Genomic DNA, 16,485 nt, shown 5'->3' on the forward strand with positions numbered 1-16,485 from the left:
GACCAATCAAATGCCGCCCTTTAGTCCCTTTCTTCCTTTTCCCGCCATTCCAGACCTCCCATCTAGGCACTCTGGTCCAATCAGGGAGGGCCTGCCTTCCGAAGCCTCTTCCCCGCGGAAGAGGGGTGGAGTTTCGACCTTTTGACTCCACCTCGGTCTGTGCGGCGCAGACCAACCCAAATCGTCAAAGGGGTGGGCGTGGCTTGAAGTCCCCTCCCGCAACCTGAGGGATCTCGCTTTGCAGAGGGGCACTGGCATCAAGATCAGGCAACCTCCAGCTGGTTAGTGGGTCGGGCAGGTCCTCCCAGAGGTGGCAGTATGGAGCTCTCTCCTGGAGAGGGCTCCAGCCCCAGCCCCATGCCCAAGCCCTCTGCTCCCTCCGACCCCCCTGACCACTCCCCCGCTGCTCATACAACATCGGACCCGGGTTCCGGGGGCCAACCTGCCGGGCCAGGTGCGGCGGGTGAGGCGCTGGCCCTGCTGACTTCGTTCGGGCGGCGGTTGTTGGTGCTGGTGCCGGTGTACCTGGCCGGGGCAGTGGGACTCAGCGTGGGCTTCGTGCTCTTCGGCCTCGCCCTGTACTTGGGCTGGCGTCGGGTCCGCGACGAGAAAGAACGGAGCCTTCGAGCAGCGAGGCAGCTACTGGATGACGAGGAGCGGCTCACAGCGAAAACACTTTATATGAGCCATAGAGAGCTACCTGCCTGGGTGAGTGCCCACCCTCAGTTCCCGGTGCAGCATAGCCCCCTTCCAGCCCCTCAGTTCTGGGGCTCTCACTCCCCATCCTTAAAGTCAGCTCCCCACCTTGGGAAAGTGGACACCAGACTTTCCCCTCTCTCCCCGCTAGCCGCCTGCCTGCTGGGACGGACCATTCTTGGGACAGACTACATTCTCTCCGCACTCCTTCCGCACGCCCAGATTGGATCCTTTCATAGAATCAGGACTTATTCCTGTACTCTTAGGCAACAGCAGTAATAACACCTGGGGACCCCGTCTCAGCAGAGGCTCTCTCTAGCCAAGCCACCTCGAACCCCACTCTTGGCTTCTGGTGCTACTCGCGCCATTGCTGCTCCTGAGCATCCCAGTCCCCGTTACCGCGAGGGTTTCCTCGCCTCTCCTATCCTCCTCAAGACTTTTTACCTACTTAAGGCCATAAGATTCTCCCTTTTACCGCTCTTATCCCCAAGTCCCTGCTGGGACCCAGTCCCAGGAGCACTGCCCCGGCACCTGGACTGACCCTCCAGCCATCGCTTCCAGCCTCAAGCAGCCGGGCTGCAGCGCAGCAGGGGCGGCTGTTGGACAAAGGGCGGGGGTGCTGGGAAGAGCATAGTGCGGCTGCTGCAGAGCCCGCTGCCCACACTGCACCCGCCCCTGGCGGCCCCACCCTTTTCCGGACTGTGGGCTGCGCTTGCTCGGTTGGGGCCAAGACCCTCATTTCTGTTCCCCGTCTTCTGTTCTGAGGCGAGGCAGATGCCTTCCCTCTGGCCTTGCAGAAGCAGAGCCCGTTACTCCGCCCTTCCCAGCAGAGGTGCCAGTCTAGCGGGAGTGGCAGGAGAGAGGGATCAAAATTTACGCTAGGCAGACACAGCTATGCTTCCCAGGCCCCGGACTGGGGAGGAGAAAGGGGGAGAAGTGTCCTAGGGGACCTGTAGCCAAGGCAGCAACTGTCTGTTCATCCTGCTCCTCATCGTGAAAACTAATCTTCCTACCTCCCAATACAAAGTATAGGTGTCCTTCTTTCCCATAAAAGGAGTCACACTGAAAGAAAGGAAGAGAGGAAGAAAGAGAGAAAGGAAAGAAAAAAAAAAGAGAACAAATGAACACATGGCCAGGACCTAATTAGCTCTTCTGGACCCTCCCTGACTCAAGGATTTGCTTCCCACTTCACCTTCTGGCTATAAAGGCCCCACCCGAGGGGAGGAGGGAAGGCTGGAAAAAGGAACCAGGACTTCTTCAGTCTCAGGATTCCCTGGAACTCCCCCTCCAGAAAGAATATGTCCTTCTCCTCTCTCTTCCACTCTACCTCAGCAGCTGTCATTTCACATCCCTGAGCTATCCACTAAGCAACTTTGTGTGGCCTACACACTGTCAGCTTCCCTTATTAAAGAGACTTCATCCCCCACCTTCTGTGAGGAATAAAAGTTTGGGACATCCCACCCCTCCCCCAACCCCTGGGTGGGAGGAGTCGCCATCACACTCACATGCTTCCTCTCTTCTGTGGGCATCCCACCACCACCCTCTTAGTAGGAAAGACAGGTGGAGGCTGGCCAATCAGCTCAGCTGATTAGAGCACAGCCTTGTAAAACCAGGGTCACAGGTTTGGATCCCCTTACTTGTCAGCTGCCAAAAAATACCAAAAAACAAAAATGTTAAATTAGGGCTGGCTGGGCCGGCCCTGTGGCTCACTCGGGAGAGTGCGGTGCTGATAACACCAAGGCCAAGGGTTCGGATCCCACATAGGGATGGCCGGTTAGCTCACTGGGTGAGCGTGGTGCTGACAACACCAAGTCAAGGATTAAGATCCCCTTACCGGTCATCTTTTAAAAAAAAAAAAAAAAAAATTAGGGCTGGCTGATTAGCTCAGTTGGTTAGAGCACAGTGTTATCACACCAAGATTGAGGGTTTGGAAACCATAGGCAGAGGGCATGTTCATCACTGTCTTTGTCTTCCCCACCTCCAGGTCAGCTTCCCAGATGTGGAAAAGGCTGAATGGCTAAATAAGGTGAGAATTAATTGTTCTGATTTTTATTTTTCATAAGGAGAGAATGGGGGCTTCTTGTTCTTCTTAACTGGACCCTGCCACACCTCAATTCTAACCCCAGCCTGGTCCCCAATGCTCTCTGTGGGGAAGATTCTGAAGGCACTTGCCTTTAGAGAAAAGATTGGGCTCTCCTATGACCATCTCCCTTTCTTCCCAGATTGTGGCCCAGGTCTGGCCCTTCCTTGGCCAGTATATGGAGAAGCTTCTGGCTGAAACTGTGGCCCCGGCTATTCGGGGATCTAACCCGCACCTGCAAACATTTACATTTACACGAGTGGAACTGGGTGAAAAGGTATGTGTGCAGAAAGGAAAGTACTGAAAGGAAGGAGATGGGACAGGGAGGGTGGGTGGCTCAGAGGGGGCTGAGGTACCCCTTCCTTCCTTTTCTTCCTCCCTCAAGAATTCATCTCTTTCCAGCCATTGCGTATCATAGGAGTCAAGGTTCACCCTGGTCAGAGAAAAGAGCAGATTCTGCTGGACTTGAACATCAGGTAAAGTCACTCACCACTCTTCCTCCTTCCCCTTAAATGTATCCTCTTCACTCTCCCTATTCCCCACTTTAGCCTAGTACTAACTCTCTTTATTCTCTTCTTCACCAACTCACAGCTATGTAGGTGATGTGCAGATTGATGTGGAAGTGAAGAAATATTTCTGCAAAGCAGGAGTCAAGGGCATGCAGGTGGGGCAGATGTCAGGGGCCCACATAATAGGGAGTCTTTGCTCTAAGTTTCATGGGATATGGGAAGTGGCACGTTGAAAAACCAAGCCTGGGGAAGTCTCTGGGAGGACAGAGGACCTTTTCTGGGGAAAGGCCTTGATCTTCTCTTCTTGCCCCAGATACATGGCATCTTGCGGGTGATTCTTGAGCCACTCATTGGGGACCTTCCCATCGTGGGAGCTGTGTCAATGTTCTTTATCCGGCGCCCGGTAAGGGAAAACATTGAGGGGGGAACGGGGAAGCAGGGAAAACTGGGAGGGTGACAGTTGCCAGCTGTGGGGAATGAGAAGAAAATTGACAAGAAGCGTATCAGATAGGTGGTGTGACCTTGCCCTATGGGATCTGTCCTCACACCCCTACTCTTTCCTTCCAGACCCTAGACATCAACTGGACAGGGATGACCAACCTGCTGGATATCCCAGGACTTAGGTATCAAGGACTTACTGAGCACCTGCTAAGTGTTCCAGCCCTGAGTTGGGGTAGTTTCAGGGATACAAAGCAGTGAAAGATGCAGTGTGTGCCCCCCAGGAGCCTTGAATTTAGTTGGGGAGATAAGACAAATATCCCTGAAAAATTTCATACTATGATCTTTCTTCTGTGGGGAGAGTGTGTATTTTGGTAGGGAATGAAGGGGGCTGAAGACTGCTCAGCAGGGGTAAAAGAGAAAGAAGAGCTGTGGAGAGCAAAGAAGAAGGGACAGAGCAGTAGGTGGGGAATTAGGGTAGAAGAGCAGCAAAAAGGATTTTCAAGAAAGGACTTCTTTATAGGTTTAGGTCTCTCTTGGCTATGGGAAACCTAGTTGGTTTGGGGAAAAATTGGAGGTTAGGGCCATACCCACTTCTTTTCTACTCCCCCATTCAGCTCACTCTCTGACACCGTGATCATGGACTCCATTGCTGCCTTCCTCGTGTTGCCCAACCGATTATTGGTGCCTCTTGTGCCTGATCTTCACGATGTGGCCCAGTTGCGTTCCCCTCTGCCCAGGGTATGGCCTCTCCCCCAGTAGATGGATCTTTCTCTCAGGAATCCTGTGCTGGGTCCTTAGTTTTTTACCATGTAATTCCTACCCCCAGGGCATTATTCGTATTCACCTGCTGGCTGCTCGAGGGTTGAGTTCCAAGGACAAATATGTGAAGGGCCTGATTGAGGGCAAGTCAGACCCCTATGCACTTGTGCGTTTGGGCACCCAGACATTCTGCAGTCGTGTCATCGATGAGGAACTCAACCCCCAGTGGGGAGAGACTTATGAGGTGAGAGATCTGAGTGGGGCTGTGTGAAACAAGGAGCCCCAGGAGGTTGTGAGGGAAGATGCTGATTGGATGATCCTCACAGTTGCAGCCCATGAAACCCTTATCTCTCTGTGTCCTCCAGGTGATGGTACATGAGGTCCCAGGGCAGGAGATTGAGGTGGAGGTGTTTGACAAGGATCCAGATAAAGATGACTTTCTGGGCAGGTGAGACTCTGCCTATGTTAGGATTCTAAAGTCCCAATGCTACCAAGGTCCCAGAGGTAATTAAAATTGTTTTCTGGGCCTGGGAATCATGTATAATTTTCCTTCCCAACCTTTTTACTCCTCATCCCCACCATGCATGCATACTGGTAAATATCTCCTGAGTGTAAGGAGAAGGGAGTCTAAGATCTGCCTCTTACTTCTGGATGAGTGAGTGGAGGGCCATTGACATGCTACTAATTACAACACCCCCCCTTTTCCTCCCTCTCACTACCCTCCCGCATTCCCTCCCTGCAGAATGAAGCTGGATGTAGGGAAGGTTTTACAGGCTGGAGTACTGGATGATGTAAGTTGGGAGAAGAGGACGGTGGGGAGTGATCTCACCCTTTGGGCAGACATTAGTTGCTACATTGGTGGGGAAGTGGTTGGGTAGGTATCTGATCTCTACTACACCCCTCTTTCTTCTACATCTCTCTCCAGTGGTTCCCTCTACAAGGTGGACAAGGCCAAGTTCACTTGAGACTAGAATGGCTGTCGCTTTTGCCAGATGCAGAAAAATTGGAACAGGTAAGCCACATGGGAAACAGGAAGTTGGGAGAGAAATAGCTGGCTGGAAGTATTGGGCACTGGGAGGGACCAAGGTCTGACTATTCCCACCCCACCCCAGGTTCTACAGTGGAATCGGGGAGTCTCCTCTCAACCAGAGCCCCCATCAGCTGCCATCTTAGTTGTCTACCTGGATCGGGCCCAGGATCTTCCTGTGAGTTTGGCTGGGTGAACAGGGAGCCCTGGGTGCAACATTCCCACACCCTCGCTTGCTGAGGATGTAAATGCCCCTGCCTGCTTTGCTCCAGAAGCAGCAACATGTAACACGAGGGTTCCAAGGAGGGGATCAGATCCACCTTAAGGAAAAGATTCTGATGAGATCCCACCTTCCTTCTCTAAAACAAAACCAAAAACACCCAACATGATGACTTCTGAATTCTACCCCCCCCATAGCTGAAGAAGGGTAATAAGGAACCCAACCCCATGGTACAACTGTCAATTCAGGATGTGACCCAGGAGAGCAAGGTGAGGGCCAACACATCATTTTGGGAGGTCTTATGCATGTGGGGTAGGGTGGGGGGAGAAAGCTGTTCTTGGGATAAAGTCTCCCCTTTAGAATGCCTGTAAGTGCAAGGGTTTTCTGGAGAAACAGGAATGGTGCTATGGTAAATACCCTTAATCCCATCCTCCACATCTTCAGTCTGTCTATAGCACCAGTTGCCCAGTGTGGGAGGCAGCTTTCCGGTTCTTCCTGCAAGACCCTCGAAGCCAGGAGCTTGATGTGCAGGTGAGATAATCACCTAGTGGTCCCCTCCTGAGTAACCTATTCTGTCTTCCCAGATCTGTACCATTTCTTTCTCTCCTTTTTCTCCTTTGATCCCGATTTTCTTTTTTTTTTTTTTTGTCCTTTTTTTTTTTTGTCTTTTTCCGTGTCCGGCAACGGATCGCAACCCCCAGTGTCGCCCCGGTACCGGACCGGGACCGGCAACGGGATCGCAGCCCTCGGTGTTACTCCCGCACCTCGCTCAGCCAGTGAGCGGGAACCGGTCTGTATGTGGGATCCGAACCCTCGGCAGGAGCGCCACTGCGCTTCCCAAGCGGCGCACTTAAGCAGTGCGCCACCGGGCCGGCCCTTTTTTTGTCCTTTTTGAGACCGGCCGCACCGCACTCAGCCAGTGAGCGCTGTGCGTGCACCAGTCATCCCTATATAGGATCCGAACCCGCGGCGGGAGCGCTGCTGTGCTCCCAGCGCTGCACTCTCCTGAGTGCGCCACGGGCTCGGCCCTTTGATCCCAATTTTCAATCCATCTACCTAGACTTCCCACATCTCTCTCCACTTTTCCCCACCTATCTCTCTAGAATCACTTTTTATACTTGGGAATTATATACTTAAAATGAGTGATTTTGTGGTATAGAAATTATGCCTCAATAAAGTTGTTAACATCCAGCATTTTAAAGGTCATAGAAAGAGCATGGGGCCAGCTCGTGGCTCACTTGGGAGAGTGCGGCTGATAACACCAAGGCCACGGGTTCGGATCCTATATAGGGATGGCCGGTTTGCTCACTGGGTGAGCATCGTACTGACAACACCAACTCAAGGGTTAAGATCCCCTTACCAGACATCTTTTTTTAAAAAAAAGAAAGAGCATGAAACATAGTGTCTGCTTCACAGAGCTTACTGGCCAGTTTCATAGACAAGAGACACATATATAAAATCATCTGAGAACAATTAAACATTAACTAGTGGGAGTAAAATACCCATAGTATGGTACTAAGGATGGGAAGAGGAAGGTACAGAGGTTGGTGTAACTAGAGAGATTTTGTAAAGGAAGTAGGATTTTAATTGGGCCTTGAAGGATAAGTAGGATTTAAATAGGCAGAGGGGAGGAGAATGAGAACTTTCCAAGCAGTGGGAACAGAGTGAGCAAAGGCGGAAGGGATCGTGGAATGGGAGAGGACTGTAAAAAGATGGCCCTGAGTGGAGCAAAAGGTTTGTGATTGGTATGGAGAGGAATGAATCTGGAACCATATTATAATTTCTGCAGTATGCCTCTCTTTCCCCTAATCCTTTCACTACATTCCTTTCTCCTATACCTGTAGGTGAAGGATGACTCCAGGGCCCTGACTTTAGGGGCACTCACCCTGCCTCTGGCTCGCCTGCTGACTGCCCCTGAATTGACTCTGGACCAGTGGTTCCAGCTCAGCAGCTCTGGCCCAAATTCCAGGCTCTACATGAAACTAGTCATGAGGGTATGGAAATGGAGAAGTGCTGAGGGGTTTCGGAAAGGCTGTGGATTCCTTGGTATTAAGAGTAAGGACGGGTCTTAAATGAGCTAGTATATGTAGGAGCACTGAGCAGACACACAAAAAATGTTTGTGGATCTGACTGGTGGAAGGAACGGTGTGTGAGTCAGGGTAGGGTAGGTGTGGAAGGAACACTCTAGAGATGATCCCAGCCAACGCAGGGACCTGGTTTCCCTGTCAGAGCCCCTGCTTTGCTCTCCAAGCCCCAAATGCCTTGCCTGCTGGTGGCTAGTTGCACTTCTTTGATTCAACAATCACACTGCCTTTCGCAGATCTTGTTCTTGGATTCATCAGAACTGTGTTTCCCCGCTGTGCCTGGTACTCTTGGTGCCTGGGACCTGGACAATGAGAGCCCTCAGACAGGCAGCAGTGTGGATATCCCACCTCGAGTCTGTCACACTACTCCCAACAGCCACTTTGGGACTGAGGTGAGGCTATCTCTGGAAAGCACCAAGGTCGTTTGACCACCCTAAGTGTGCAAAGCCTGTTTCATGGCTGGTTCTGCCAGGTCTCTCTCCCTTTGACTGCCCTCTGGTGCCCCATCTGTCCGTTTTGCAGAATGTGCTTCGGATCCATGTATTAGAGGCCCAGGACCTGATTGCCAAAGACCGTTTCTTGGGGGGACTGGTGAAGGGCAAGTCAGACCCCTATGTCAAACTAAAGCTGGCAGGACGAAGCTTCCGGAGCCGTGTCATTCGGGAAGATCTCAATCCTCGCTGGAATGAGGTTTTTGAGGTCAGAATTGAGTCCTACCCCCACCTCTGAGAGTGGTCCAAAAACCTCTGGGGGAGTCCAGTCATTTGGAGAGGAAAAGGAGACGATCCCCTTTCTTCTGCACCGTTTTCTCCCACTAGGTGATTGTCACATCAGTTCCAGGCCAAGAGCTAGAGATTGAGGTTTTGGACAAGGACTTGGACAAGGATGATTTTCTGGGCAGGTGAGAGCGTGGGAGTCCAGGTGGGCAGACAGGCAGGGCCTCTGTAGGCCATGGAATCTGGCCTCAGAGAGAGACAGACTTGGTTCTTTTTTTTTTTTTTTTTAAAGATGACCAGTAAGGGGATCTTTTTTTTTTTTTTTTTTTTTTAAGATGACCGGTAAGGGGATCTTAACCCTTGACTTGGTGTTGTCAGCACCACGCTCTCCCAAGTGAGCTAACCGGCCATCCCTATATGGGATCCGAACCCGGGGCCTTGGTGTTATCAGCACCACACTCTCCCCAGTGAGCCACGGGCCAGCCCAGAGACAGACTTGGTTCTGATCATCCACCTCTTGTCTTAATCTTTCTCCCAAAAAGGTGTAAAGTGAGTCTCACCACAGTCCTTAACAGTGGCTTCCTTGATAAGGTGAGTGTGGGATTAGAATCAACAGTCCTCCCTGATATTGACCCATGCCTCATTCTCATAATTCCCTTGTCCCAGCATGTCCAAGTCTTCACTCTGCCTATTTCCACAGTGGCTGACCCTGGAGGATGTCCTATCAGGCCGTCTGCATTTGCGCCTGGAGCGTCTGACCCCCCGTCCTACTGCTGCTGAGTTAGAGGAGGTAAGGAAGGAGACTGGAGGAAGAAAAGGACCCAAGATGGGCCAGGGTGGGCTCTTATCTCAGCTTTCAAGGCACATGCCAGGCCCCAGGATGTCAGTTACCACCCCACCACCACCTCCATGTGCCTTCCCCCAGGTGCTGCAGGTAAACAGTTTGATCCAGACTCAGAAGAGTGCGGAACTGGCATCGGCCCTGCTATCTGTCTATCTAGAGCGGGCAGAGGACCTACCGGTGAGATCTGCTTCCTACACCCCACAGCTCCCTGGTTCTTCCACCTCCCTCAAGTTTGGATGCTCCTGTTATGTTTGGAATAGTAAATGGCCCCCTCTCTTTCTGAGCGTGGGCTGGGGTGGGAAGAATTTTCTGTCAGCCACGAGGGTAGTGGCTGTCAAGTGATAATGGAGACATGGCCACTGGCTATGGATATAATTTGTCAGGGGAGGGGGAATCTGCCTAACTAGGTCCAAATTTAAGATGAACACAATATTTCCTTTCCAGCTCAGAAAAGGCACCAAGCCTCCCAGCCCTTATGCTACTCTCACTGTGGGAGATACTTCTCATAAAACCAAGGTATTAGGAAACGCTGCAGGGTTGAGAACGGGAGGGATAAGAGGAGTAGAGGAGAGGGTATCAACCACTGATCATAACCTGTCATCTCCACCAGACTATTTCCCAAACTTCAGCCCCTGTCTGGGATGAGAGTGTCTCCTTTCTCATCAGGAAACCACACACTGAGAGCCTGGAGTTGCAGGTACTATAAATTCATTCTACAGATATTTAGCAGATTCCTGCCATGGGCCAGGCACAGGGCATTCAGAGATAAAAGACTGAGTTCTTATCTTTATGGAGCTTGCACTCTGTTTTGGGAGAAAAACAACCAGAAAATAAGTTCAGAATGATAACTGAGGTAAAAGGCACTGTGGGGGAAAAAGGAGGGGTTATAACAGCCCGGGGAAAAGGTAGGGGTAGTAGGAAAGGCATCCATAGATGACCCTTGAGCTTAAGGGTCAGCAGGCTCTGACCAAGCAAAAGAGAACAGGAAGACCATCCTTTTTGTCTCAGGCTGAGAAGAAAACAGAAGAGAAGGAAGGTAAATTTATTATAGATTAGAGAGGCAGGCAGGAGCATGATCATAGGAGCTTTTCAATATTATGCGAAGAATTTGGATTTTATCCTAAAGGCTTAGGGAAACGTTTGAAGAAATGAAGGTTGACATATCCAGGTGTGCATTTTAGGAAGGTCATGCTGACAGCAGGATAAAGAATGAGCTGGGGAAGGACAACACTGATGGCAGGTAGATCAGTTAAGAGACTATTAGAGTCATTGAAGCAAGAAATGACAAAGACCTGAAGGGATTTGGTGATTGCTTTGACATTGGTGGGGGGAGGAACAAAGAACAGCCTATATGTTAACTCCTATGTTTCTGGCACAGGGTGACTGGATGGAAAAGGGTGCCATTACTGACATAGGGAGTACACAGAGGGAACTTGTGAATCTGAGGTCTCTGAGGGACATCCAAGGGGAGACATCCAGAAGGTAGATAGTGTCGTTCCCTCTCCCTCTTTTTGGAGCATTTGTTTGTTTTTTTTAAAGATGACTGGTAAGGGGATCTTAACCCTTGACTTGGTGTTGTCAGCACCACGCTCAGCCAGTGAGTGAACCGGCCATCCCTATGTAGGGATCCAAACCCGTGGCCTTGGTGTTATCAGCACCACACTCTACCAAGTGAGCCACGGGCCGGCCCTTGTTGGAGCATTATGAGCAAGCAACAATTTTAGTCATGGGTAGCAAGATCTCTTAGTATGTAGAGTGAAAAGAAGACAAAGGATGGACATGTTGGGCACTTCAACAATTAAAGGGCAGACAGAAGAAGAAGAGCCCTTCAAGGGTCCTGAAGTATAGCCAGAGTGGTATGAAAGACAAGGTTATAGAAACCAAAAGAAGAGGGTTTCAAAAGAGAGGAAGGGGCCAAATGGTGCTATGAGATAAAATAAGATGGCTGAAAACTATTCAATGACTTTGGAAACTAGGAGGTCACTGATTACTGGAGTAACTTCAGTGGCCTGAATAGAGTAGAAACTAGATTTCAGTGGGCTGAAAAGGTGAATAAAAAGTGAAGGGGTATGGGACATAGGGAGAGGGTAAGTGGAAGGTAACATCACAGTGCTGATTTCCTCTTCTTATGCAGTGGGGAGTCAAAAAATACCTTCTAGGGCTGGCCAGTTGCTTCAGTTGGTTAGAGCTTGGTATCATAACACCAAGGTCAAGGGTTTGGATCCCTGAACCGGCCAGCAGCTAAAAAAAAAAAAACCTTCTAAAATAGATAGAACAGTAAGTAGAGAATCATATGAATTAAAATGGAAACTTATAGAATTTAAAATAATGTAATTATTAATACTAGCTAAGGTAGAGCAGAGGTGTAAATGTACTCAATTCCTCATCTTTCTATATAAAGTTGATAAATCATGAAATAGAGATATAGGCTTATTAGTTAGAATTATACTAGAAGAAAGAAAACAGGAGGGGTTTAAAAGCCATTACATTTGGAATATGGGGATGGGGGTAGCATGGGCAGGACACGTTTGCTTTTTTGGTGGTTGGCCTCTATGGGGCTGCAAACCCTTGATCTTGGTCTTACCAACTCCGTGCTCTGACCAAGTGAGCTAACCAGCCAGCCCTAAACACTTACTTTTAATTCCATTTTTACTGCTTTTTTTCTCTACCCTGTGCAAGTATTACTGGTATAATTTGTGAAAGCTTAGTAAGTAAAATAGTACAGTCTACTCTGGTTAAGAGATGAAGGAAGAAGGACCAGCAACTGTTACCATGGCTTCCCTGCCCTTCACAAAGGGGAATCGTTCACCCAAACCACCTGAGTCCAAGCATTTGGACCTTGAACACCAGGATTAAATAACTTATTGGTGCATTTGCCTCTTGATCACTGTCCTGTTGTCCCACAGGTTCGAGGTGAGGGGACTGGCATACTGGGCTCCTTATCCCTGCCCCTCTCAGAACTCCTCGTGGCTGACCAGCTCTGCTTGGACCGCTGGTTTGCACTCAACAATGGCCAGGGGCAAGTGCTACTAAGAGCACAACTAGGGGTGAGTGCCAGGAGATGGTGGGCAGGTCGAGAGGGAGGGGGGAGGAGGGCCTTCACGGCTGAAGGACACACCCAGGAGGGTAGGAACAGAGGGCCGTGTCCTTATAGCAAGGGAGCTGAGAGAACTCTGCCCAGCTCACAGCTTTCTTGCCCCTAGATCCTGGTGTCCCAGCACTCAGGAGTAGAAGCTCATAGCCACAGCTCCTCATCTCTGAGTGAAGGACCAGAGCTCTGGGGGGGACTCCCTCACATCACCTCCTCAGCCCCAGAGCTCCGGCAGCGCTTAACACATAGTGACAGGTAAAGGGCTGGGACAGAAAGATGGGATGCAGTCAGGAATATAAAGTACGAGTTACAGGTTCCCTAGGCTCTACCTCTCCCAGACCTATTTCCATCTCTCCACAGTCCCCCTGAGGCTCCAGTGGGGCCTCTGGGTCAGGTGAGACTGGCTGTATGGTACTACAATGAAGAACGAAAGTTGGTCAGCATTGTTCACGGTTGCCGGTGAGACCCCAGCCCTCCCATCGTCCAGATTTCCTCCATCCCTTCCCTTGGGTTACCTTATCACCTACTTCCTCCTGTTGCAGGGCCCTTCGACAAAATGGACGGGATCCCCCTGACCCCTATGTGTCATTATTGCTACTGCCAGACAAGAACCGAGGCACCAAAAGGAAGACTTCACAGAAGAAGAGGACCCTAAATCCTGAATTCGATGAACGGTCAGTAAGTGGGCATTCAGGTGGAGAGGTGGCAGGCTTGGGAAAGACCCCTGTTCCCTAACACCCAGTCCCTCCATAGGTTTGAGTGGGAGCTGCCCCTGGACGAGGCCCACAGGCGAAAGCTGGATGTCTCTGTGAAGTCTAATTCCTCCTTCATGTCAAGAGAGCGAGAGCTGCTGGGGAAGGTAAGAGGGCACGGATGGGCAGGGCAAAGGTAAAAGAAGCTGCTGGTACCAAAGCTGTAGTCTCTGTTAGGGAAGAATTACCCCCCGTGATACTTTAGAGGTGACCTATAACCTCTGCAATGGTTTGGGACCAGGAGTGTGTGATGACAGGACATGGTCTTTGGAGATATCAAAATAACATCTTCCCCTCTACTATCCTCCAACATAGGTTCAGGTGGACCTAGCAGAGACTGACCTTTCCCAGGATGCAGCCCAGTGGTGAGTATCTGGATGGGTGGGGAATGGGTCTGGATATTTAAGTAGGAGAAATCCCAATCACAGGAAGGGGGAAAAGAATGCAATCTGTTCTGGTAACTGTTAATTCTATGAGGTATCGGAGCCCTTGGATCATGTCTGACTTACAAGAGCACATAGAGTCATCTTTCAACCTGGGTCCTCTCTCCTTGTTTCCACAGGTATGACCTGATGGAGGACAAGGACAAGGGCAGCTCCTAGGGCTGATGATTACCAGTCTGACTTGCTGTCTTGTCTTGCCTCTCACTGTATCACCACCTCAGTGTGACGAGCCTACAGCTAGAGCCCGAGGGAAGAGCCTGTACCTTTCAGCCCTTTCACCTCCCAGGCCTGTACTAGGGCCTTTGCCTGACCAAAGAGAAAGACCACGTCACCCTTTATTGCACCGTCTTTATCTTTCTGGGCTCTGGGCAGGGACCAGAGCTGGCTATTTCCTGCTCTGCCTGCACATTGTTCTCCCTTCCTCCCAGCTCCTCAGCGCCTTCTGTATCTGTGCCTGGCCATTGACAGCACTAGAAGTCATGTTAGCGTATGCCAAATACCGCTTTTGGAAAGATCTTTTTTCTTTAACTTGATGGTCACCTTCTTCCCTACCATGAGCAGTCAGGGAGGATAAATATGTGGGTGGGAAGGTGGACAGGCTGACTTCTCAATCTGTGAGCCTCTTGGACTACTGCATGTAGCAAAGGTATATCAACCTGGGCCCCCATGTCCACTTCTGTCCCCACTTTCCTCAAGTCTGTCCTGAAAATTACACCTGCTATAATGGCTGGGGCCAGTCTCTTGATTCACTCTGGGAACTGGGGATGCTTGTATTCTACTCAAGCCTCCAAGTAGTAGGATATCAGTCTTTGAGCCCCTAGCTGGTGATATGTCAGCACCACGCTCAGCCAGTGAGCGAACCGGCCATCCCTATGTGGGATCCGAACCCGGGGCCTTGGTGTTATCAGCACCGCACTCTCCCGAGTGAGCCACGGGCCGGCCCCCTCGCTGGTGATATGTAGAGGGCCTTGGAGGACTCGAGACTGCAGGGCCAAATTTTTTGTTCAAGTGCCTAGACTGTTATTGAGTGGAACTGAATCTGATACTCTTAGTTTTGCACCACTTCTGCCAATCCACTGTATCTTACATTAAACATCATACTCAAACCAGTTGTGGCTGTTTTCATTAACAGGGAATCCAACCTGCCCATCAGATGTTTATTCCAACTGTCAAAAGGCTTTGTTAGCTCAAATGTTTAGCATGTGATGCTGATAATACCAAGGTCCAGGGTTTGATACCTGTGCCAGCCAGCCACACACCCCCCTCCCCCCAAAAATCTTTGTTCAACTCACGAATCATGTCAGTTTAATTAATGGTCAAACCCTACTGAGATTGCAGCCACCAAGAATGTCGGTTCTGTTGAGGATGGTCAAGGGACCTGTGTGTAGTAGCTGCCATTGAGTTTCAGGTGAGACTCACTTTCAGTCACAGTGATGAAGTATGTTGCCCATCCAACTTGTCTGCTGACCACTATGGGCTTTCTAGGGAAAGGATCCCTAAGCCTGGTAAACCTGGAAGCTCTGTCCCACAGCACAGGCTCATAGTGTCTCAGAGCCATCAAGGCATGCCCCACCACTTCCAAAAGAGCTGTTCTGATCCATCTGATGGGCAGCTGAGAAATATTTTATACCTATTTGGATGTGCTCACCTTGGACTCTTCCTTGCAGAAACCTTCCTGGAATGCAAACTACAGAAGCTCTGCCCCATCTGTTCTAACTGCCAAATAAGAGATAGACAAAGTTAACTACTGAAAACAGGGTCACTGGCATAGGAACTTGGGGATTTCATAACTGCCTCGGGGGAAAGGACTAAGTGCAATTCCACAAGTTATCAAAATTCACTTTATGGGCCGGCCCGGTGGCTCACTCGGGAGAGTGCGGTGCTGATAACACCAAGGCCCCGGGTTCGGATCCCATATAGGGATGGCCAGTTCGCTCACTGGGTGAGCGTGGTGCTGACAACACCAAATCAAGGGTTAAGATCCCCTTACCGGTCATTTTTAAAAAAAAAAAAAAAAAAAAAAAAAAATTCACTTTATTAGAAAAAACTGAATTTACCTTCCACGCCATCCACTAACTCAGCTGCTAGGTTTTCACTTTTTGTTTTTGTTTTTGGCAGCTGGCCAGTATGGGGATCCGAATCCTGCTAGGTTTTCAGTGATTTCTTTGTATTCATTGCTGGTTCCTCTACCTTTTCCACCTCCTTTCCATTAACTTAAGAGGACCCAAGCCTTGGCCATGAGCAAGAGGTCTCATATGCCTCCCCCCGCCCCCCACTCCAGAATGTCAGGGGAAAATCTCCAAAAACACAGGGCAGAGGAACTTAAATTGTTAAAGTCTCTTGTCTAACTATTAGATATTGAGCATGTGGTCCAAGGCCTGCTGCTCTAGCTGGTTTCAGATACTATAACCAGGGATTTTGCAATGTGTGATTTTAAGAAATACTCTTGACCTAGTTCATCACTTCAAGTAATTACATTTCCAAAAAACCAGAGGACATGGCACAAATTCTCCCATCTCACAAGGGTCCCTACTCTTTCCTAACAAATAAAAGGGAGGAGGTACTGATCTACATAGTAAAAGCAGGATGAGACCCAGCTCAGCACATGGTTGCACATATACACAAAGATGAAACAAATGAAAAAAATAGGGGTCACTAATCACAGAAATTAAACAAATATACTGTTATTTCTCAAAACAGCTGACTTGACACTGACACATACACAATCCATACTTTTTTTTTCTTTTTACCCATAGATTTTTACTTTTTTTGGCGGCTGACTGGTATGGGGATCCTAATCCCTGATGCTGGTGTTACAAGATG

The 16,485-nt window shown here is 49.8% G+C and overlaps 1 protein-coding gene across 1 annotated transcript; it reads left to right on the forward strand.

Annotated features, from left to right (window-relative positions):
* Positions 1-318: 318 nt before the first annotated feature.
* Positions 319-14,771, forward strand: ESYT1 (extended synaptotagmin-like protein 1). Its single transcript, XM_008577164.1, has 31 exons — positions 319-708; positions 2,681-2,722; positions 2,919-3,053; positions 3,179-3,252; positions 3,368-3,440; positions 3,599-3,688; positions 3,853-3,908; positions 4,341-4,464; positions 4,553-4,729; positions 4,851-4,933; positions 5,228-5,276; positions 5,411-5,497; positions 5,598-5,690; positions 5,930-6,001; positions 6,177-6,263; positions 7,577-7,726; positions 8,053-8,208; positions 8,339-8,515; positions 8,635-8,717; positions 9,075-9,123; positions 9,233-9,322; positions 9,458-9,553; positions 9,821-9,892; positions 9,987-10,073; positions 12,283-12,423; positions 12,580-12,722; positions 12,828-12,926; positions 13,010-13,141; positions 13,221-13,326; positions 13,535-13,584; positions 13,782-14,771. The coding sequence occupies exons 1-31, from the start codon at positions 319-321 to the stop codon at positions 13,819-13,821; spliced, it is 3,303 nt and encodes a 1,100-aa protein (XP_008575386.1). The 3' UTR covers positions 13,822-14,771.
* Positions 14,772-16,485: the final 1,714 nt, after the last annotated feature.

The sequence above is a fragment of the Galeopterus variegatus genome, unplaced genomic scaffold, assembly GCF_000696425.1.
Source record: "Galeopterus variegatus unplaced genomic scaffold, G_variegatus-3.0.2 Scaffold1458, whole genome shotgun sequence".
Classification (NCBI taxonomy): Eukaryota; Metazoa; Chordata; class Mammalia; order Dermoptera; family Cynocephalidae; genus Galeopterus; species Galeopterus variegatus.

Excerpts from the sequence above, each read along its gene's own strand:
- ESYT1 (XM_008577164.1), top strand. The coding sequence starts at position 319 with ATGGAGCTCTCTCCTGGAGAGGGCTCCAGCCCCAGCCCCATGCCCAAG. Across the intron at positions 3,253-3,367 it reads CTGCTGGACTTGAACATCAG|CTATGTAGGTGATGTGCAGA; the intron begins GTAAAGTCACTC and ends ACCAACTCACAG. Across the intron at positions 9,323-9,457 it reads CTGCTGCTGAGTTAGAGGAG|GTGCTGCAGGTAAACAGTTT; the intron begins GTAAGGAAGGAG and ends GCCTTCCCCCAG.